Source organism: Macaca nemestrina, chromosome 16 (assembly GCF_043159975.1).
Source record: "Macaca nemestrina isolate mMacNem1 chromosome 16, mMacNem.hap1, whole genome shotgun sequence".
In the NCBI taxonomy this organism is placed as follows: domain Eukaryota; kingdom Metazoa; phylum Chordata; class Mammalia; order Primates; family Cercopithecidae; genus Macaca; species Macaca nemestrina.
Genome location: NC_092140.1, coordinates 86,022,432 through 86,044,776, shown reverse-complemented (window position 1 = coordinate 86,044,776; position 22,345 = coordinate 86,022,432). Strand labels below are relative to the sequence as shown.

The following is a 22,345-nucleotide window of genomic DNA, read 5'->3' as shown; positions in this document are numbered from 1 at the left end:
TTCTAGCATATGAGCACACAGCATTCTTCCCCCACTCCTCAAGATGCAACAGTCAAGCCGCCATCTTGGAAGTAAAAAGACCAGACCCTCACCAGGTAACTGAACCTGCCAGTGCCTTCATCTTGGACTTTCTGACTTCCAGACCTGTGAGGAAACAAATTCCTGTTCTTTATAAATTACCCAGTCTCTGGTATTCTGGTATAACAGCTTAAAACAGACTAACACAATGCCCTCAACCCACCCCTCTGCCTTGGCACCCATCACACTGTATAGCAATGAATCTTGGCCCGTCTCTTCCCTATGAGCATGTTGCCTTCATCCATTCTTCCAATCACTCAACTGGTTTTATTGAGTTCCTATTTTGGGCCTAGCAATAGCTAGGTCTTACATTCAGGACCTCAAGAAAGGACAGAAACTGATATAACCCCTACCCTTAAGGAGATCAGCACAGAAAATATCATAAAGGAGACAGAGTGTGGTATTAGACAATAAGAAGGGCGGAGTGACTTAACAAAGCAGGAGGAGAAGGTTTCTTGGGAAGTCACATTTTTTATGACACCTCAAGGTCAAGGAGTACTTCAGTATACTATACTCTGGTGTCTAGTAAAGGCAAAGCATGTAACAGAGCTCAGTAAATGCTTAACAAATTAATGAATGAGTGATACATGTGAAAACACTTCATAAGCAAAGTACCACACAGGTGTTAACCATTATCATATAGTTAATATGGAGAGATCTACTTTTATTCAGTTCTCTGGAACACTCAAAAAGATATTACAGCATACAACAGAGAAAACTCATTAAGGATGTCTACTCATTTAGATATACCCAGAGTCATGTCTTCCTAGGAGAGAGCTTGAAGCTATTAGGTGTAGGACTGAATACAGAGAAATTAGAGAACCAATCATCCCATTTCAATGTTTGATCAATCCCATTTTCCTCCATGCAAAAGCAAGAGTTCACAAAACTGATTTTTAAAATAGTGATACAATGACTTAAAAGATATAGGAAAATGAGGGAAATACATAATAAAGATTAAGTATTCTATTTCACTGATGGAAGGTAATGTTAACTAGATCTGAAAATGTAAAAGCAGCAACCTGCCATTCTCAAATTGATAGTGGACAGTGAAGAAAATGATTCACTCTGTATCTATCATGGCACTGGAGTTCTGACAACCATGTGGAAAGAGACGGATAGTATTTTTGAAGCACGTAGTATGTATTAATACATTACCTCACTCAATTCTAACACAAATCCTGTGGGATGGAAATTATACCCATCATTTACGAAGGAGGAAACAGGCTGAAAGATTGTTATGTTGACATGGCAGGGATTTGAACTGAAGTTTCTGACTCCAAAGCAGAGAACAGAAAAAAAGCAGATAAAAAATACAGGAAGGCCACTGTAGAATGGTTTTTATCTGTTTTTTTTTTTTTTTTTTTCCTGAGCCAGAGTCTTGCTCTGTCACCAGGCTGGAGTGCAGTGGCGCAATCTCAGCTCACTGCAACCTATGCCTCCCAGGTTTGAGAGATTCTCCTCAGCCTCTCGAGTAGCTGAGACTACAGGTGTACACCACCACGCCCAGCTAATTTTTGTATTTTTTGTATTTTTAGTAGAGAGAGGGTTTCACCATGTTGGCCAGGATGGTCTCAATCTCCTGACCTCATAATTTGCCTGTCTTGGGCTCCCAAAATGCTGGGATTACAGGCGTGAGTCACTGCTCCCGGCCAGAATTTTTTTTTTTTTTTTTTTTTGCAACCTAAGAATATTTACTTATTAAAACTATATTAATACTTTAAGATAAACTATACAAAAAAGGTAATGAGGCAAACATGTGCATTTATGGAACTGCAAGTCAATCAGGCCAGTTCCCTGCAGAGGGAATTCCTAGCAGGACCTAGTTCATCTGTGAAGACACAGAGCAGTCCTTGTTTAGACATAGACATTCATCTACTGCTCCAACATGGCCAGCCTTCCACTTCTTGATGGTTTCCTTCGCTATGAATGCGCATGTCCAGTTGTCTGCTTCTTAGAGTGGACATTTACCTTCCTCATCCACCAGCCACTGGAGGAGGACTGGGGCCATGCAGATGATTGATTCTACCCATTCTTTGAGGAGGGTTTCCCGGCGGCCCTCTTCCATCATTGTATCTGGAATCAGATGAGTTTCCATAGCTTCTTTTTTTCACATCTTGCTGAAGCAGAGTTTTGAAAAACAAAACCTCAAACTCGGCTATTCCCCAGAAGAAATCTGTTATCAAAGATAATCTCCATGGAGACTGACTCTGGCTGTCCAACACTTGTCCGTTTGAGACGTAAACCATCTTGCCCCACTTCCCTGCTTCGGAGTGGTGTAGAATTGTTAAGAATTCAGGAGCTAGCAAGCAAAGACACACTCAGAGCGTTTCTCTTTGCTTCCTTGCCCTCTGAACTGTTCAATAAATAGTGAAGAACACAAAGCTAACTTCGGTATTTATCTGGGATCTGCTGTTGCTCTCCAATTTAAAAGCAAGACAGGAACATTAAATTTGTCACAGTTTAAATTGGTAAAGGTAGACCTCTATCAGATACAGGTGCTTCCTGACTTACGATGCGTTTATTGGGAAGGGAAAACATCCTAAGTCCTTTTAATACACCTAACCTACATCAGAGCTTAGCCTAGCCTACCTTAAACACACTCAGAACACTTACATCAGCCTACAGTTGGGCAAAGTCATCTAATACAAATCCTGTTTTATTAGAAAGTGTTGAATAGCTCATGTAATTTATGGGAACAACATTCTGAACATGAAAAACAGAATAGTTGTATGGAGACTTGAAGTACGGTTTCTACTGAATGTGCATCACCTTTGGAACTATTATAATGTTGAAAACTTTTAAGTCAAAGCATCGTAAGCCCCCGATTGTCTGTATATGAAACGCTCCCTAAGGGGCACTATGTCAGATACCATGCCTAAGTGTTTTCTAACTTTCTGTACTACATTCAAAAGGAGCATCTTCATAAAGATGTTACTGAAATCGTGGAAAATATTAGTCCTTCCTTTCTTTTGCAGCTAACAGGATTTTTGAAAGAAGCTCTAAACCACAAGCATATTCTAGCAACTGTTTGTTCTTCCAAGTATGAGCTACTTCCTTCCTCTGCCACCATCGCTCATATTCTAGTTTGAGGAAATACTAAGAAGCACAGTAAATCAGTCTGTTTTCAGAAACTGCTTAGTCCTTGAATTAATGTATCTTCTAAAGCTCCTTAAGATTTGGTCACTTAGAATAAAGTCTGTTCAATTTGTAGCCAATTTGCATACATGTATAAATGCATGAATTTTAAAAGCACCTTTAGGATTAAGAGAGATTTGTTGTCTGTATTTGCATAATTTAAACCTGATTACTTAAGCAAGTTTTACAGCAATTTTAAGAATAGTAATGAGACAAGAATCTTAAGATAATACATTCTTGCCAGGCACTGTGGCTGATGCCTGCAATCTCAGGACTTTGGGAGGCCAAGACGGGCGTTATCACTTGAGGTCAGGAGTTCGAGACCAGCCTGGCCAACATGGTGAAACCCTGTCTGTACAAAAAATATAGAAATTAGCCGGGCGTGGTGGCAGGTGCCTGTAATCCCAGCTACTTGAGAGGCTGAGGCAGGAGAATCGCCGGAACTCAGGAGGCAGAGGTTGCAGTGAGCTGAGATTGCAGACTACACTCCAGCGTGGGCCACAGAGTGAGACTCCTTCTTGCAAAAAAAAAAAAAAGATAATACATTCTTTAGAACCAAGAATCTAAGGCCAATGCATTCTTTAGAACCAAATGTGTAAATGGTCAAACAAAGGATGTTTTTAACAACATAGTCCCAACTGTGGCGGTATCATCATCTTTCAAAGCTATCTGCAAAAAAGGGACAATGTCATCATTGGCTAGTGAAAATTAGAAAAATTTAAGGAATTCTCAGCAAATGTCATATCTTTTAAAATACCAATGACCATCCCCTAACAGGGTAAATGCACCTGTCTTTTCTAAAAATAAAGCAAAACCAAAACAAAATTCTACAGAAAGATATTATAAAATCAAGGATTAAATTTAGATTGATTAATAAGTGATTGAGGTTACAAGTAATACTACCTCCAGGATTTTAATTTTTATTTATTTCTTTCTCACTCTGTTGCCCAGGTTGGAGTGCAGTGGTGTGATCTCAGCTCACTGCAACCTCCACCTACCGAGTTCAAGTGATTCTCCTGCCTCACCCTCTCGAGTAGCTGGGACTACAGATGCCTGCCCTCATGCCCAGCTAATTTTCGTATTTTTACTAGAGACAGAGTTTCACTATGTTGGCCAGGCTGGTCTCGAACTCCTGGCCTCAAGTGATCTGCCTGCCTTGGCCTCCCAAAGTGCTGGGATTACAGGCATGAGCCACCGCGGCTGGCCTACCTCCAGGATTTTTAATTTCTCAGCAGGGATAATATGACATTAAAAACAAGCTTATATTTTATTAATAAGGAGAAGATAGGCCGGGCGCGGTGGCTCAAGCCTGTAATCCCAGCACTTTGGGAGGCCGAGACGGGCGGATCACGAAGTCAGGAGATCGAGACCATCCTGGCTAACACGGTGAAACCCCATCTCCACTAAAAATATACAAAAAACTAGCCGGGCGAGGTGGCGGGTGCCTGTAGTCCCAGCTACTCGGGAGGCTGAGGCAGGAGAATGGCATAAACCCGGGAGGCGGAGCTTGCAGTGAGCTGAGATCCGGCCACTGCACTCCAGCCTGGGAGACAGAGCGAGATTCCGTCTCAAAAAAAAAAAAAAAAAAAAAAGGAGAAGATTTATTCACAACTAATTTCTGATTCAAAACACTTCCAAGCATATAACAAATGCTATTCTTAAAAGAGGGATTCCCTATTTGATTGTCTCAGTTTATTAGAATATGGATGGTCTTTTCATTCTAGATAACATGCCCTTTGCTTGTTTTTGTATAGGAGTTATCTTGGAATCTGATAATTCTGAGACTCTACTGATGGCTAAGCACTACGTATCTTCATTATGTGCCCATTTCCATTCATTCCTTAAAATATTATGAAACACTGTTATATACAAAATATGTATAATGTATAATATGCATAACATATATTGTAGTATAATTATATTCATCATATAATAACATAAAAGCATGATGAAATGACCACCTGCAAAACTGTCATTCAACTTGAGAAACAGAATCATAGTACTATTGAAGCTCCTGTGTGTCCCTCCTCAATCACCGTGTTATATTGATCATTCCTGTGCTTTTCTTTATAGTTTTATCACATTTATAGCTAAGAAAGTGTATTCATAATTTGGCTTTTGAATTTTATAAAATACTACTATATTGCATGCATTCTGCTGCAACTTACTTTTTCACTCAGCATTGTTTCTGAAATTCATGTATGATGATGTGTATAGCTCTATTTCAATCATTTTCACTTCCATATAGTGTTCCATTGCATGGATAAACAACAAACTATTATCAGTTCTCCAGGTCTTGGGCACATTCTCCCTTGATTTGTACTGTTCTGATCATTTCTGTACTTGCTTCCCAGCCATTATCTGCAAGAGGTTTTTTTTTTGGGGTATGTTCTCCAGGAACAGGATTGATTGTTCATAAATTATGTAATTACATATATATAGATATAAATATATAATACATACACATAATTATATATATTCATATACTTGTTTAATATGAATATGAAATAAATGTTATATAATTATATATTATATAGAACATATACTATAAATGTAACTGTGTAATTCCAAAAAGGGGTTGCCAATTTACACTGCCACCAACAGTGTAAAAGTGGTATCACCTAACTTAATTTTTTGACCATCTAAGGGGTATACAAATGGTTTCAATATGGTTTTAATTTGCATTTCCCTGAGCATTCTTTTATATCTTTATTAGCCACTGATAGTTTTTCTTCTATGAAATGTATGAAATGCTATGGAATTTGCCCACTATGTTTTTGGGTTGTTTGTCTTCTACTTTCTTTTTTTGTTTGTTTCTTGAGACTGAGTTTTGCTCTTGTCACCTCAGCCTCCCAAAGTGCTGGGATTACAGGCGTGAGCCACCATGCCCAGCCCTTCTACTTGATTTTTAGGAGTTTGTTTGTTTTGGACCAAAGCCTTTTAATGCACTATTTTTTTCTCCAGGCAAAGGACCTTCAGAAAAGATCCATCCATAGATTTATAAATGGTACTTTTTTTGAGATTCATTCTCCCTCTGTTGCCCAGGCTGGAGTGCAGTGATGTGATCTTGGCTCACTGCAACCTCCACCTGCCAGGTTCAAGTGATTCTCCTGCCTCAGCCTCCTGAATAACCGGGATTACAGATGCACGGCACCATGCCTGGCTAATTTTTTGTATTTTTAGTAGAGACAGGGTTTCACCATGTTGGCTAGGCTGGTCTTGAACTCCTGACCTCAAATGATCCACCCACCTCAGCCTCCCAAAGTGCTGGGATTACAGGTGTGAGCCACTGCACCCAGCCTGCTTCAACCATTTTAAATTTTCTCATTTAAATCATAAATCCAAAGAACTGGATCTTTTTGTATGTATGGTATGAAGCAGAGAATCCATTTTCCCCCTCCATGTGGATAACCAATTGTCTTTGCACCATTTATTGAATAGCCACCCTTTTCCCATTGATCTACAATGCCAACTATCTTAGTCCATTTTCTGTTGCTTGTAACAGAATACCTGAAACTGGGTAATTTATAAAGAAAAGGAATTTATTTCTTAGTTATGGAAGCTGAGATGTCAAGGTCAAGGAGCCATGTCTGGTGAGAGCCTTCTTGCTGGTGGGGACTCTCTACAAAGTTCTGAAGTAGCTGAGCATGCTCACACGCTATGCTAAAGATTCTCCCTCTTATAAAGCCACTGGTGCCCTCCCATGATAGCCCATTAATCCATTAATCCATGAGTGGATTAATCCATTGAGGGCAGAGCCCTCATGATTCTATCAACTCTTAAAGGCCCCACCTCTCAATGCTGCCACATTGGGGATGACGGGTCAACATGAGTTTTGGAGGGCATATTCAAACCTGATATGGTCTGGCTGTGTCCCCATCTAAATCTCACCTTGAATTGTAGCTCCCATTATCTCCACATGTCATGTGAGGGACCCAGTGGAAGGTAACTGAATCAAGGGGGTGGGATTTTCCCATGCTATTCTTGTGATAGTGAATAAGACTTACGAGATCTGATGGTTTTATAAAGGGCAGTTCCCTACGCATGCTCTCTTGCCTGCTACCATGTAAGATGTGCCTTTGCTTCTCCTTCGCCTTCCACCATGATTGTGAGGCCTCCCCAGCCATGTGGAACTGTGAGTCCATTAAACCTCTTTTTCTTTATAAATTACCCAGTCTTGGATATTTCTTCATAGCAGTATGAAAAGGGACTAATACAAAACCATAGGACTGATTTTGTCACGTCAAATTTCCATACACTAATGTTCTATTTCTGTGTTCTCTATTCTGTTCCATCAGTCCATTTAACTATCTGTGTGTATTGTGTCTAATTATTATAGCTTTATAATAAGTCTTGATAGCTTACAAGTTAGGGTAACTCCCTCACCTTGTCTTCTTTTTTCAAGAGTATTTTGGCTCTTCTTGGTTCTTTGCTTCTCCCTATGATGATTTTATAATACATTTATGAAGTTCCATGACAAATCCTATTGGGGCTGGGTATGGTGGCTCACGCTTGTAATCCCAGGACTTTGGGAAGCCAAGGTGGATGGATCACCTGAGATCAGGAGTTCAAGACCAGCCTGACCAACATGGTGAAACCCTGCCTCTACTAAAAGTACAAAATTAGCCAGGCATGGTGGCATGTGTCTATAATCCCAGCTACTTGGGAGGCTGAGGCAGGAGAATCACTTCAACTCAGGAGGCGTAGGTTGCAGTGAGACGAGTTCGTGCTACTGCACTCCAGCCTGGGCAACAAGAGCAAAACGCCATCTCAAAAAAGAAAAAAACATCCTGTGAAATTTTGTATGGAACTGCATTAAATCTAGAGATTAATATGGAAAGAAGTAATATCTTCATGATATTGAGCCTGTACTCTAGAACTTATCTACCCAATTAAATCTCTTTTGAGATAGAGTCTTCCTGTCACCCAGGCTGCAACGCAGTGGCATAATCTCAGCTCACTGCAACCTCAACCTCCCAGGTTCATGTGATCCTCCCACCTCAGCCTCTCAAGTAGCTGGGACTACAGGCGTGTGCCACTACACCCAACTAACTTTTGTATTTTTAGTAGAGATGGGGTTTTGCCATGTTAACCAGTCTGGTCTTTAACTCCTGACCTCAGGTGATCTGCTGGCCTTGGCTTCCCAAAGTGCTGGGATTACACGCATGAGCCACCGTGCCCAGCCTAATCTCATTATTTTTATTACTAACCTATGTTTCATTAAAGTTTTAAAACTTCACAATGTTCTTGTGTGTATATATATACACACATATATATACACACACATATATATACATATACATACACACACACACACACATATATCTTTTTTTTTAGACAGAGTCTTGCTCTGTCGCCAGGCTGGAGTGCAGTGGCGCCATCTTGGCTCACTGCAACCTCTGTCTCCTGGGTTCAAGCGATTCCCCTGCCTCAGCCTTCCGAGTAGCTGGGACTACAGGCACATGCCACCATCCCTGGCTAATTTTTTGTATTTTAGTAGAGACAGGGTTTCACCATGTTGGCCAGGATGGTCTCAATCTCTTGCCCTGATGATCCGCCCACCTCGGCCTCCCAAAGTGCTGGGATTACAGGTGTGAGCCACTGCACCCAGCCTGTTCTTGCATATATTTTATTAAGATTTTATTTATTTATATTTTTGATGCTACTGTAAATGTTAACTTTTTCTAAATTGTATTTTTACCTGTTTGTTGCTGGCATATAGAAATGCAACTGTAGAAGTGCCAAATAAATGGTTAATTCTTATGAGTCAGTCATAGATATTCTTTTGTTTTCTATGTAATCTAGTCTCTAATCAGGTTTGTCTCTTCCTTTATTAGCTATCTACTGGTGCATAATGAATTACCTCACACTTAGTGGCTTAAAACATGTACTTACTATCTCATAGTTTCTGTTGGTCTCCTGCTCAGGGTCTCACAAGGCTGTAATCAAGGTGACAGCCAGTCTGTGGTCCTTTTTAAAACTTAGTGTCCTCTTCTAAGTTCAGATGGTTGTTGGCAGGATTCAGCTGAGGCTGTAGGATGGAGTCCCTGTCTTGTTCTGGCTGTCAGCTGGGGGTTTCCATCAGCTCCTAGTGGTCCCCAAGGTTTCTTGCCAGGTGGCTCATTCACAGGCCTTCTTACAACATGATAGTGCACTCTGGGCCGCTAACAAGGATCTTCTGTAACATCACATAATCGCAAGAGTAATTATTCCATTACTTTTGCCATATAACATGAACCAGTCAAAGCAGTGACTATCCCCATCACCTTAGCCATATTCTGTCGTTGGAAGCAAGTCTCAGGTCTCATCCACACTCAAAGAGAGGTTGTGATTTACTTGGCATTACTATAGGGTGGATTTCCAATCCTAATCACTTTTTTTCCTGCTATTCTGCATACACTAGGCCCCCAGCACAATGTTGAAATCATGATAGTGATTATCCCGCTCTTGTTTATAATCTTAAAGGAAATCATTTAGTAATTCAGCATAAAATAAGATACGTGCTGTAGGCTTTTTGTAAATATCACTTATTAAGTTAAAAGAGTTCTCTACTCCAAGCTTTCTAAAATTTATTTTAAAAAAAATTACAAATGGCTGCCAAGGTTTACCAAACCTTTTTTCCTGCATCTTTTCAGATGTGATCTTTTTCCTCCATTGTTAAACCACCCTGACATTCTGGAACAAACTCAGCTTGATAATGATTTCTAGTTATTGCTGAATTTGCTTTACTATCTTGCTTTGGATTTTTCAAATTTTGTCTTTATGATTGAGATTAATTGGGGAGTGCTTCCTCTTTTTCTATGTTCTGGAATAATTTACATAAAATTGGAATTATTTTTTTCCTGAATGTTCAGTAGAACGTTTCTGAAAACCTCTCTGGGTTTAGTGTTTGTGTTCTGGGAAGATTTTAAAATATCAATCAAATTTCTTTAATGATTATTCCATTTTTCCTTTAAAATTATTTTGATAACATAGTTTTGAGTAATTTGTCCATGAAATTTTGAAATTTGTTGCCATGAAATTATTCATAATAGCTTCTTGAAAAATAAATATCTTAATTTTTACAACATGAATAGTTTATATTTCTTCAGCTATGGGGTCTTGCTCTGTCACTCAGGATGGAGTATAGTGGCACGATCATAGCTCACACAGCCTCCAACTCCTGGGCTTAGTTAGGCGATCCTCCCATTTCCCTCCCAAGTCACAGCGATTACAGATGTGAGCAACTGCACCTAGCTTTTTAAAAAAATAAATCTGGACAGAAATGTATTCTTTTTTAAAAAATGAATCTGTGTTTGACTTTATGGATCCTATTATACTAATTATACTATTTCTATTAACTTCTGCCTTTACCTTATACATTTCATTCTATTTCCCTTTAAGATTTATTCTTATTAAATCTCCTAATCACCCCATCTCCGTTTTCTCTATTTACATTGTGTTAATATTCCAGTTGTAATGTGAAGCTAGTAGGATGTTCCTTTTTGGAGGGTAATGGGGGTTCATCTTGGCATCATAAAAGTGTAAAAATCAAAACCAAATAAGCATATGTTTCATGTAGGCCAGGCATGGTGGCTCACACCTGTAATCCCAACACTTTGTGGGGCTGACCAGGAGGATAGCTTGAACCCAGGAGTTCAAGGCCAGCCTGGACAACATGGTGAGACCCTGTCTCTACAAATGAAAACATTAGCTACGCATGGTGGTGTGAGCCAGTGGTCCCAGCTACATGGGAGGCTGCAGTGGGAGGATCACTTGAGCCCAGGTCAAGGCGGTAGTGAGCCATGTGCCGCACTCCAGCCTGGGCGAGACTCTGTCTCAAACAACAACAACAACAAAACAGATAGAAAAAAAAAAAAAAAACCACTTGTTCCTTTTCTCGTATCTTAAGATTATAACCTTACTTCACTGATTTTCATTCTTTTTTTTTTTGGAGATGGAGTCTCATTCTGTTGCCCTGGCTGGAGTGCAGTGGCACGATCTTGGCTCACTGCAACCTCCACCTCCGAGGTTGAAGTGATTGTCCTGCCTCAGCCTCCCAAGTAGCTGGGACTATAGGCATGCGCCACCACGCCCGGGTAATTTTGTATTTTTTAGTAGAGACAAAGTTTCACCATGTTGGCCAGGCTGGTCTTGAACTCCTGACTTCAGGTGATCTGCCTGCCTCAGCCTCCCAAAGTACTGGGATTACAGGCATGAGCCACTGTGCCTGGCCTGAATATTTTTTTCATTAGCCTTTGAGTAAGTTAAAAGGGTTTCAAAATTTCTGAACATATGGAGTTTTTCTGGTTAGCATTCAGTTACTGGTCTCTAACTTAATTGCAATGTAGTTAGGAAACATGTTCTACATTCCATTGAAATGTGTTTAGATGTGCTTTATGGCTAAGTTTATGATTGATTTATAAATGTATGTGCTTGAAATAAATGTATTTGCAGCTATTTAGATCACTGTGTAATGATCTAAAAATTTCCATTAGGTCAAGATAATTAGGTATAGCAAAGCTTCTGTTTGCTGAGTTCATCAATTATTACGTTAAAATATTTCGTCATAATAGTAGATTTGTATTTCTATCAGCTTTTGCCTTGTATATTTTGAGTCCATGTTATTAGGTACATACAACTTTGTATTGCTCTGATCAATAGAATTTTTTTAAGTCTCTAATGTCTTTTCAGACTGTTTTTTTCCTGATATTAATATAGCTATACCAGCTTTCTTTAAACATTTGTCTGGTATATTTTTTCCTTTTTACTTTCAACCTTTCTTTTTTTTTTTTTTTTTTTTGAGACAGAGTCTCGCTCTGCCGCCCAGGCTGGAGTGCAGTGGCGTGATCTTGGCTCACTGCAAGCTCCGCCTCCCGGGTTCACGCCATTCTCCTGCCTCAGCCTCCCGAGTAGCTGGGACTACAGGCGCCCGCCACCTCGCCCGGCTAGTTTTTTTGTATTTTTTAGTAGAGACGGGGTTTCACTGTGTCAGCCAGGATGGTCTCGATCTCCTGACCTCGTGATCCGCCCGTCTCGGCCTCCCGAAGTGCTGGGATTACAGGCTTGAGCCACCGCGCCCGGCCTACTTTCAACCTTTCTGTATTCTTGCTTTATATGTACTTCTAGTAAATAGTGTTATCACTTGACATTTACAAAAATCCGGCCAGGCGCAGTGGCTCACGCCTGTAATCCCAGCACTTTGGGAGGGGGAGGTGGGTGGATTACTGGAGGTCAGGAGTTCATGATTAACCTGGCCAACATGGTGAAACGCCGTCTCTACTAAAAATAAAAAATTAGCCAGGCGTGGTGGCGTGTGCCTGTAATCCCAGGTACTTGGGAGGCTGAGGCAGATTTGCTTGAACCCGAGAGGCAGAGGTTGTGGTGAGCCAAGATCACACCACTGCACTCTGGCCTGGGCAAAAAGAGCGGAAGCTGTCTCAAAAACTGACTAACTAACTAACTAAATAATCCACTTGGACATATCCTACTGTCATATATTTTAATTAATCCCATACGGTATGACTGTTTTATTAGTGCTTAGAATTAACATATATATTCACTACTTTTTTTTTTTTTTTCTTAATAGCAGACAGCTTATTCAAGGGCAATAGAGAGCAGAGAGTTTATAGAGAAGACATTACACTCTGAACAATGAGACAGAGGAGGCTGCTGAAAGAGAGTGAGCCAGCAGCATATTCACTACTTTATTCATCCACCATTTCTTCTTGCATCTCAGGCCTTAAATTTAAAATCACTTCTCTTCTGCCTGAGGTGCAACTTTAGGAGTCTTTTAACGAGAGTCTGCTGGTAGCCAACTGTTTTTGTTTGACAAATGCATTTAGCCCTCATTTCTGAAAGACATTCCAAATATATCAATAACTGTGATAAATATAAACAAACTAAACACCCAAATAAAAATAAAATAAAAAATTTTCAGTGTCCCATATGTACTGGAAAAAAAAAGTATTGGGAGCAGTTTCTATACATGACCAACAGATTGTTGGTTTCTTTTCCTTTTCTTTTTGAGACAGAGTCTCACTCTGTCACCCAGGCTGGAGTGCAGTGGGGCGATCTTGGCTCACTGCAACCTCCGCCTCCTGGGTTCAAGCAATTCTCATGCCTCAGCCTCCCAAGTAGCTGGGATTACAAGCATGTACCGCCATGCCTGGCTAATTTTTATATTTTTAGTAGACATGAGGTTTCAACATGTTGGTCAGGCTGGTCTCAAATTCCTGGCCTCAAGTGATCCGCCCACCTTTGCCTCCCAAAATGCTGGGATTACAGGCATGAGTCACCACACCTGGCCAAGGGATTGTTGATTAACTGTGAATTAATATCTTTCATGAATTGTAAAAAATTCTCACCCATTAACTATTTAGAGGCCGGGTGCGGTGGCTCACGCCTGTAATCCTAGCAGTTTGGGAGGCTGAGGTTGGTGGATCACCTGAGGTCAGTTCAAGACCAGCCTGGCCAACATGGCAAAACCCCATCTCTACTAAAAAATACAAAAATTAGCCGGGTATGGTGGCACGTGCCTGTAATCCCAGCTACTAGGGGTGCTGAGGCAAGAGGATCGCTTGAACCTGGGAGGTGGAGGTTGCAGTGAGCTGAGATCGTGCCACTGCACTCCAGCCTGGGCAACAGAGCGAGACTCTGTCTCAATAAAAAAAAAAAACAAAACTATTTAGAGTTAGCCTCTGACCTATTTTCTCTTTTCTTTCCTACTGGCAATATGATTGTACAAATGTTACTCTTTTACTTCCCTTTCCTATTTCTTTCCTCTTTGCTTCTCTCTGCTGCATATGGATACTTCTTTACTACTGTTTAACTCCACTAACTTTTTTTTTTTTTCATCCTCTCAACCCAGCTTTTCTCAACTTTGGGAAGAACTGGGAAGAGAAGGGCAAATATTTTAATGTTTTTCAAATCTGCTTGGTCACTTTCAAAGCATCCTGCTCAGTATTCATTCTATCTTACACATATTTTATATTCTGACTCTGATAAGCCCAATATTCAGAGGCTTTATGAGTCTGAATCTGTTCTCGTTTCTGTTGGTACACATTCATGGTTCTGCTTCCTTGTGTGCTTTGTCATTTGAAGCCTGCGGTTATGGTGGATTCCTTCACATGGTTCCTGTTGACCTGGAACACTATTAGCTTGGGACTGCTGTCAACTAAATCTTGTTTTGAGGTTTTTTAGAATCCTTAAACCTTAAAAAAAATTTAGGCCAGGCACCGTGGCTCACATCTGTAATCCTAGCACTTGGGGAGGCTGAGGCAGGCAGATCACTTGAGGTCAGGAGTTCAAAACCAGCCTGGCCAACATGGTGAAACCCCGTCTCTAATGAAAATACAAAAAAATTAGCTAGGCATGGTGGTGGGCACCTGTAATACCAGCTACTTGGGAGGCTGAGGCAGGAGAATTGCTTGAACCCTGGAGGTGAAGGTTGCAGTGAGCCGAGATCACACTGCTACACTCCAGCCTGGGTAACAGAGTATGACTCTGCCTCAAAAAAAAAAAAATTTTTTTTTAAATTTAAAAAACATTTTCTTGAGACAGAGTCTTGCTCTATCACTCAGGCTAGACTGCAGTGGTGCAATCAGGCTCACTGAAGCCTTAACCCCCTAGGCTCAAGGGATCCTCCCACCTCAGGCCCCTGAACAGCTGTGACTACAGGTGCATGCTACCACGCCTGGCTAATTTTTAAATTTTTTGTAAAGACAGGGTCTCCTCTCCCTATGTTGCCCAGGCTGGTCTCAAACTCGTGGGTTTAAGTGATCTTCCTGCCTCAGCCTCTCAAAGTGCTGGGATTATACACATGAGCCACTGTGCCCGGCCCTCAATCCTTTGAATTGTATGAAAGTTGAGTCACACTGCTCAGCAGCATACTGGAAAAGAAATAATTCTAACTTTGGCATGAAGACCTAAAGTACTGGAATGGATTAGAATAAGCCCTTTATTTCTACAAGATTAATTTCTCTATAGTGACCCAGACTTAGGTGAGGGTAGTTAATTTAGTGTAAAATATAAGTATGTACAAATGTAAACAAATAAAAATATGTACATACATATCTGTCTATAAATCATCTCAACTGTAATAACATAGTACTGTGATATCATCCAGTAATTCTACTGTATTTCAAAGAAGTACGGTCACTGAGTGAAAAGAAAAAGGTCAGGAGGAGTTGTCTTAAATGCATTGCTAATTCTCAGATATTCTTTTGAACCTATGAATACTGATGATTTTTCTCCAGGCAAGAATATTTTTCGGTTACCGACATATTTTTTAAAACAATGTAACATTTATACCAGCCAAATCAAATGTAATAATCAACATAACATATACAAACTCTAGTAAAATTATTTTATTTAGTTGTAATATCCATCTCTAATTGTTTGAAATAAAAATTTCCATGGTCTTAATTGAACTGTATGTTACTTTCTTGAAGAATGTCCTTTTTTTCATTAAAGTAATTTCTAAACCACTCTATGTGCTCAACCTTCTGTTTAACACTAAGATACGGGTTTTTGGAAAGGCCACAAGTCACCAGCTCCATGAAGTGGCGAATTGGTCCTTGTTTTGGAAAGCTCTCCAGGTGTTTCTCCAGAAATATATGTTCATGAAATTCTGAACCATCATCATCAAAACCTAGGAAATGAGACAAAATACATTACATTATAATTTTAAATATAAAACCTACATCATAAAAATAATATTAATGAGGTAATATAATATCACGGTTTAAGGCATGAACTTTGGAGTTAGAACCTAGATTGTATTTTTTTTTTGAGATGTAGTCTTGCTCTGTTGCCCAGGATGAAGTGGAGTGGCGTGATCTCAGCTCACTGCAACCTCTGCCTTCTGGGTTTCATATGATTCTCCTGCCTCAGCCTCCCGAGTAGCTGAGACTACAAGCATGTACCACCACGCCCAGCTAATTTTTTAATTTTTAGTAGAGATAGTGTTTCACCATGTTGGCCAGGTTGGTCTCAAACTCCTGACCTCAAGTTATCTGCCTGCCTCGGCCTCTCAAAATGCTGGGATTACAGGCGTGAGCCACAGCGCCTGGCCTGGAGTTAGACCTAGCTTTGCCCACCAATTTAACAACAGTGACTTTGGACCAATTAATTAACTTCTCTGAGCAGCAGATTCCTCAGGCACAATACTGAGAACTAAAACAGTACCTTGCTGGCATTTTTGTAAAGATCAAATAGACACAAACTATATATAAAGTTCATTTATAATGCCTAGCATGCCGTAAATGTTAAAAATGTGGTGGCAAGACCAGGCGTGGTGGCTCACGCCTATAATCCCAGCACTTCAGGAGGCCAAGGCAGGCGGCTCACTTGAGGTCAGGAGTTCAAGACAAGCTTGGCCAACATGGTGAAACCCTGCCTCCACTAAAAACACCAAAAATATTAGCCAGGCGTGATGGCATGTGCCTGTAATCCCAACTACTTGGGAGGCTGAGGTATGAGAATTGTTTGAACCTGAGAGGCAAAGGTTGTAGGGAGCCAAGATTGAGCCACTACATTCCAGCCTGAACAACAGAGTAACACTCTGTCTCAAAAAACAAACAAACAAACAAACAAATAAATAAATAAATAAAAATAAATAGGATAGGAATTATTTCTAACGATTATTTTTTTCTTTTGAGACGGAGCTTCGCTCTTGTTGCCCAGGCTGGAGTGTAGTGGCACAATCTCGGCTGCCTGCAACCTCCACCTCCCAGGTTCAAGTGATCCTCCTGCCTCAGCCTCCCCAGTAGCTGTGATTACAGGTGCCCGCCACCATGCCCAGCTGATTTTTGTATTTTTAGTAGAGACAGGGTTTCACCATGTTGGTCAGGCTGGCTTGAACTCCTGACCTCAGGTCATCCACCTGCCTCGGCCTCCCAAAGTGCTGGGATCACAGGTGTGAGCCACTGCACCCGGTTGCTAATGAATATTTTCATAAACAATGGCAACCATCAAGAACACTTTAAAAACATTTTAAAATATATAAATAAAACAAGATGGAATTGTGAAAAATGTTCAGGCAGCTCATAAGAAGCTAAGAGATCAGGCACCGTGGCTCACACCTATAATCCCAGTACTTTGGGAGGCTGAGGCAGGGGGATTGCTTGAGCCCAGGAGTTCAAGACCAGACTGGGAAACATGGTAAAACCCTGTCTCTACAAAAAATACAAAAAAGTAGACAGGTGGGATGGCACATGCCTGTGGTCCCAGCTACTTGAAAGGCTGAGGTGGGAGGATCACCTGAGCCTGGGAGGTCAAGGCTGTAGTGAGCTGTGATCACACCACTGCACTCTAGCCTGGGCAACAGAGTGAGACTCTGTCTCAAAAAAAAAAAAAAAAAAAAAAAAGCCAAGAAAAGACAGAGCAGGCCGGGAGTGATTGCTCATGCCTGTAATCCCAACACTTTGGGAGGCTGGGTGGTGGTGGTGGTGGGGGGGGGGGCAGGTCACAACGTCAGGAATTCGAGAACAGCCTGGCCAACGTGGTGAAACCCCATCTACTAAAAATACAAAAATTAGCTGGGCATGATGGCATGCGCCTATAGTCCCAGCTACTCGGGAGGCTGAGGCAGGAGAACTGCTTGAACCCGGGAGGCGGAGCTTGCAGTGAGCTGAGATTGTGCCACTGCACTCCAGCCTGGACAAGAAAGTGAGACTCTGTCTAAAAAAGAAAAAAGAAAGAAAGAAAAAGACAAGACAGAGGAACGAGAAATAGAGAAAACGAACAGAAAATAATACTTTAAATGTAAATAATCTAAGTATATGAATTAAGACAGAGATTGGCACAGTGGATATAAAAACATAAACCAACTATATGTTGTTCATAAGAAATTCACCTTAAACACCACATAGGTAGATTGAAAGTAAAAAGGATGGTTAATGTTATCTTGGTAACATTAATTTTTTTCAAAAGTATGATTGGCTATATGAATAGAAGATAACGTAGATCAACAGTCTTTTTAACTTAGAATGCTCCAGGAGGGCAGAATGAATAGATCCTTCCTGAATGAATCAATGAATGAATGACAGTCAAATGGTACTAGCAAATATAATGCAAAGGAAAAAAAAGAGAGCAATAAAGTGGGTATACTATATACAAAAATAAGTTCTAGATAAATAGGAAAAGGCTCCAGAGCTATATACAAACTAAATCTCTATTCACTAAAGACATTCTAAACATTCTAAATTATCTTACTAAAGATAAGCAGCAAGGTCAGCCACAGTGGCTCATGCCTGTAATTCCAGCACTTTGGGAGACCAAGGCAGGTAGACTGCTTGAGCCCAGGAGCTCGAGACTAGCCTGGGCAACCTGACGAAACTCCACCTCTGTCAAAAATACAAAAAAATTAACCAGGCATGGTGGCATGTGCCTGTCACCCCAGCTGTCATACTTCTCTTTTTTCTGAGACAGAGTTTCACCTCTTCACCCAGGCTGGAGTACAGCGGCACGATCTCTGCTCACTGCAACCTCCGCCTTCTGATTTCAAGCGATTCTCCTGCCTCAGCCTCCAGAGTAGCTGGGATTACAGGCACCTACCACCACGTCCGGTTACTTTTCGTATTTTTAGTAGAGACAGGGTTTTACCATGTTGGCCAGGCTGGTCTCAAACTCCTGACCCTTGTGACCCGCCCCCCCTCGGCCTCCCAAAGTGCTGGGATTACAGATGTGAGCCACTGTGCCCCGCCCCAGCTATCATACTTAAGAGACTGAGGTGGGAGGATCACCTAAGCCCAGAGGTCAAGGCTGCAGTGAGCTGTGATTGCGCGACTGCACTCCACCCTGGGCAACAGTGTTGACAGACTGTCTCAAAAACAAAAAAACAAAACACACACACACACACACACACACACACACACACACAAAAGATAAGCAGCAAGGACGTAAACTGTGGCAAACTGAACCCATGCTTAAATCTCTGCTCCCTTGTGACACCTACCAAATGGCCATAAAAAGAGTAAAAAGTACAAAAGCACAAAGACGAAAAGAAAAAGAAACAATAATAGACAAGAGATGGCAGTAAAACTGTAGAAGATGCAAAGTGTACACATTAGTAACTGACTTAGCAGAGGAGAAGATACCAAAACTATCTGTAAAAGAGGAAGACAAGAAGCAAAAACACTTCAAAAAGACTTCAAGAACAGAGGAATCGGGTACCACTGAAGTTATGAGTAGGGATAAGGAACAAAAACCAGGAAGATTAATTGAAAATGGGTTTAGGGAACAGTTAGATTTCCAGTGTCCCATCTCCCACATGCACCTCTAGCGGCGTATCCTCCTCCACTCCTGAAGAAGATGAGCAGTTTACTTTTTGAGAAATTAAAATGGAAAGAGAATATAAGTTGTTGGATTGATAAGAGGAGAATTAAGTGAAAGTCTATATGCTGAATGGTGAGACACTCCCCTCATCCCCAATCCTTTTCCCCTACCCAAAGGAAAAAAAGAGCAATAAAGAGCATACATTATATACAAAAATAAGTTCTAGATAAATAGAAAAAGGCTACAGAGCTATGTACAAATTAAATCTCTATTCGCTAAAGACATTCTAAACATTCTAAATTATCTCACAGCCAATGCCTGTAGCCTCAAGTCAAGTGGTTGGAAGATTTCTCATTGGAGAAACTCAGTGAGAAGAATTATAAATATGGAGTTACAAAAGTCCTTAAATGAAGAGGTTCCTTCCCAATTCCTCTCAAGTGAAGCCACCAGTTAACTAGTCCCATCCATTCACACGCATCTAACAAACAGCTTTTCACGGCTTCCTTTCAAGTATAAAAAAACATTCAAAGAACAGTAGACATTTTAAGAAAGTGTCTAACATAAGTGACAGACACCTTGGCAGGAACGGATACCTATCTATCAAATCCATTCTGGCTTTTTATCTTGGTAAAAGAACTAAACATGTGCATGGGCAGGGGATGGTGACTCATGTCTGTAATCTCAGCACTTTGGGAGGCCGAGGCAGGAGGACACCTTGAAGTCAGGAGTTTAAGACCAGCCTGAGCAACCAAGTGAGACCCCATCTCTACAGAACATTTAAAAATCAGCCAGGCGTGGTGGTGCGCACCTGTAGTCCTAGTACCTGGAACGTTGGGGACAGGAGGATCAATCACTTGAGTCTAGGAGTTTGAGGCTGCAGTAAGCTGTGATCACACCGCTGCACTCCAGAATGAGTGACAGAGTGACACTACACCTCTTAAAAGAAAGAAAAAAACCTGTACATGGCTGTTCGGCAACATTACATTTCCCAGCCCCTTCTGGGTTAGGCACAGGCATATGTTTAAATTATTACCAGCAGAACCTAAACAGAAGTGATGTGTGACATTTACAGCCCAGAGCCTTCAAGAGAATGAAACTGGGTCAGGCACAGTGGCTCATGCCTGTAATCTCAACACTTTTGGGGAAAAAATCTAATACTAAAAAGAAGAACAATAATGCATTTAGTTTTTTTTTTTTTGAGAGGGAGTTTCACTCTTGTTACCCAGGCTGGAGTGCAATGGTGCAATCTCAGCTTACTGCAACCTCTGCCTCCTGGGTTCAAGCGGTTCTCCTGCCTCAGCCTCCTGAGTAGCTGGGATTACAGGTGCTCACCACCATGCCCAGCTAATTTTTGTATTTTTAGTAAAGATGGGTTTTCGCCATGTTGGCCAGGCTGGTCTCGAACTCCTGACCTCAGGTGATCCGCCTGCTTCGGCCTCCCAAAGTGCTGGGATTACAGGTGTGAGCCACCACATCCAGCCCAATGAAGCATTTGGAAGTTAAAAATATGGCATCAGAAACAAAAATCCAATGGAGAGATTGCAAGATAACAGTTAAGGAATGTCCCCAAAGCATAGAACAAAAGGAGAAAAAGAAAAATATTGGGAGGCTGAAATTATCAAATAAAACAAGAAAATTTACCCAGAATTGAAAAACGAAGTTACTGGATTAAAATTATCTAATAATGTCTAGAACAATGATTGTAAACAAATATAATCCCTTTCCAAGGATAACCGTCCTGAAACTTATGACTATTATGAAGAGAAGATGCTAAAAGTTACCCAAAAAATAAATAAAAGAGATCACATACAATGAATCTAGGAGAAGAATGGAAAAAATGGCAAAAGCATTCTCAACAACATAAGACGGTGGAGTGGCCGGGCACGTGGATCACGGCTGTAATCCCAGCACTCTGGGAGGATGAGGCGAGTGGACTGCTTATTAAGTCCAGCAGTTCAAGACCAGCCTGGGCAACAGAGTGAAACCCCGTCCCTAATAAAAATATAAAAAACTAGCCAGGCATGGTGGTGAGCGCCTGTACGGGAGGCTGAGGTGGGAAATAACCTGAGCCTGGGAGGTCAAGGCTTCAGTGAGCCAAGAACACGCCACTGCACTCTAGCTTGGACAACCAGAGTGAAACTCTGTCTCAAAAAAAAAAAAAAAAAAAAAAAGGCCAGGAGTAGTGGCTCATGTCTGTAATCCCAGCTACTCGGGAGGCTGAAGCAGGAGAATTGCTTGAACCTGAGAGGTGGAGGTTGTAGTAAGCTAAGATCGCGCCACTGCACTCCAGCCTGGGTGACAGAGCAGGAAAGACAATGGAGCAAAGGTTTATTGTGAAATAAAACTATTTCCAATCTTTAATTTCATCCTCAAGTAAACAATTTAAAAAGTACCAAGATAGAGGAAAGGCATTTTATAGATCAAGTGTCTCAAAGCATGCGCTTCAACAAAATGAGACAGAGAAGAAAACATGTGGTCCAAAAAGAAAGGGTATCCAACATAGAAGAGACAGGAGCCCCAGGAGGAGGGCAAAATGATAGGAAGACAGCTGTGCCAGAAGAGCTAGGTATAGAGGACAGCTACAGACAAAGAGCTCCAGGTACCCATGGACAAAAACCAAAATTAACAGGAAATCCAATATTTTTGTGCATGTGAATTTGAGAGGCTGTATGAAATGTAGAAAAACCTAGCTAGAGACTCAAGGAAAAACAAAGCAAATATGAAGAAAAATAAAGCAATTGTTAACTTTGGGTGGGAACAGGAAAAAAAACATAGTACATTTTTTGTCTTACCATTAAACAGTTTTCCAGGCTGGGAACAGTGGCTCACACCTGTAATCCCAGCACTTTGGGAGGCCAAGGCAAGAGGATCA

The 22,345-nt window shown here is 41.0% G+C and overlaps 1 protein-coding gene and 1 pseudogene across 3 annotated transcripts in view; both read right to left on the bottom strand.

Moving 5' to 3' along the window:
• LOC105491746 (mitochondrial ribosomal protein S31) overlaps positions 1-22,345 on the bottom strand; it is a 67,656-nt gene that overhangs the window by 3,663 nt on the left and 41,648 nt on the right. For 2 of the 3 annotated variants that reach the window (XM_071081453.1, XM_011758416.3), the window contains one exon: positions 15,549-15,847. In XM_071081453.1, coding sequence (XP_070937554.1) covers positions 15,618-15,847 — 230 coding nt within the window. In that variant the 3' untranslated portion in view covers positions 15,549-15,617. Of the gene's footprint in view, positions 1-9,111; positions 15,848-22,345 lie in introns of those variants that run through there. The other variant, XM_024796036.2, reaches the window with a different exon arrangement.
• On the bottom strand, positions 717-9,117 carry LOC139359122 (selenoprotein K-like; annotated as a pseudogene).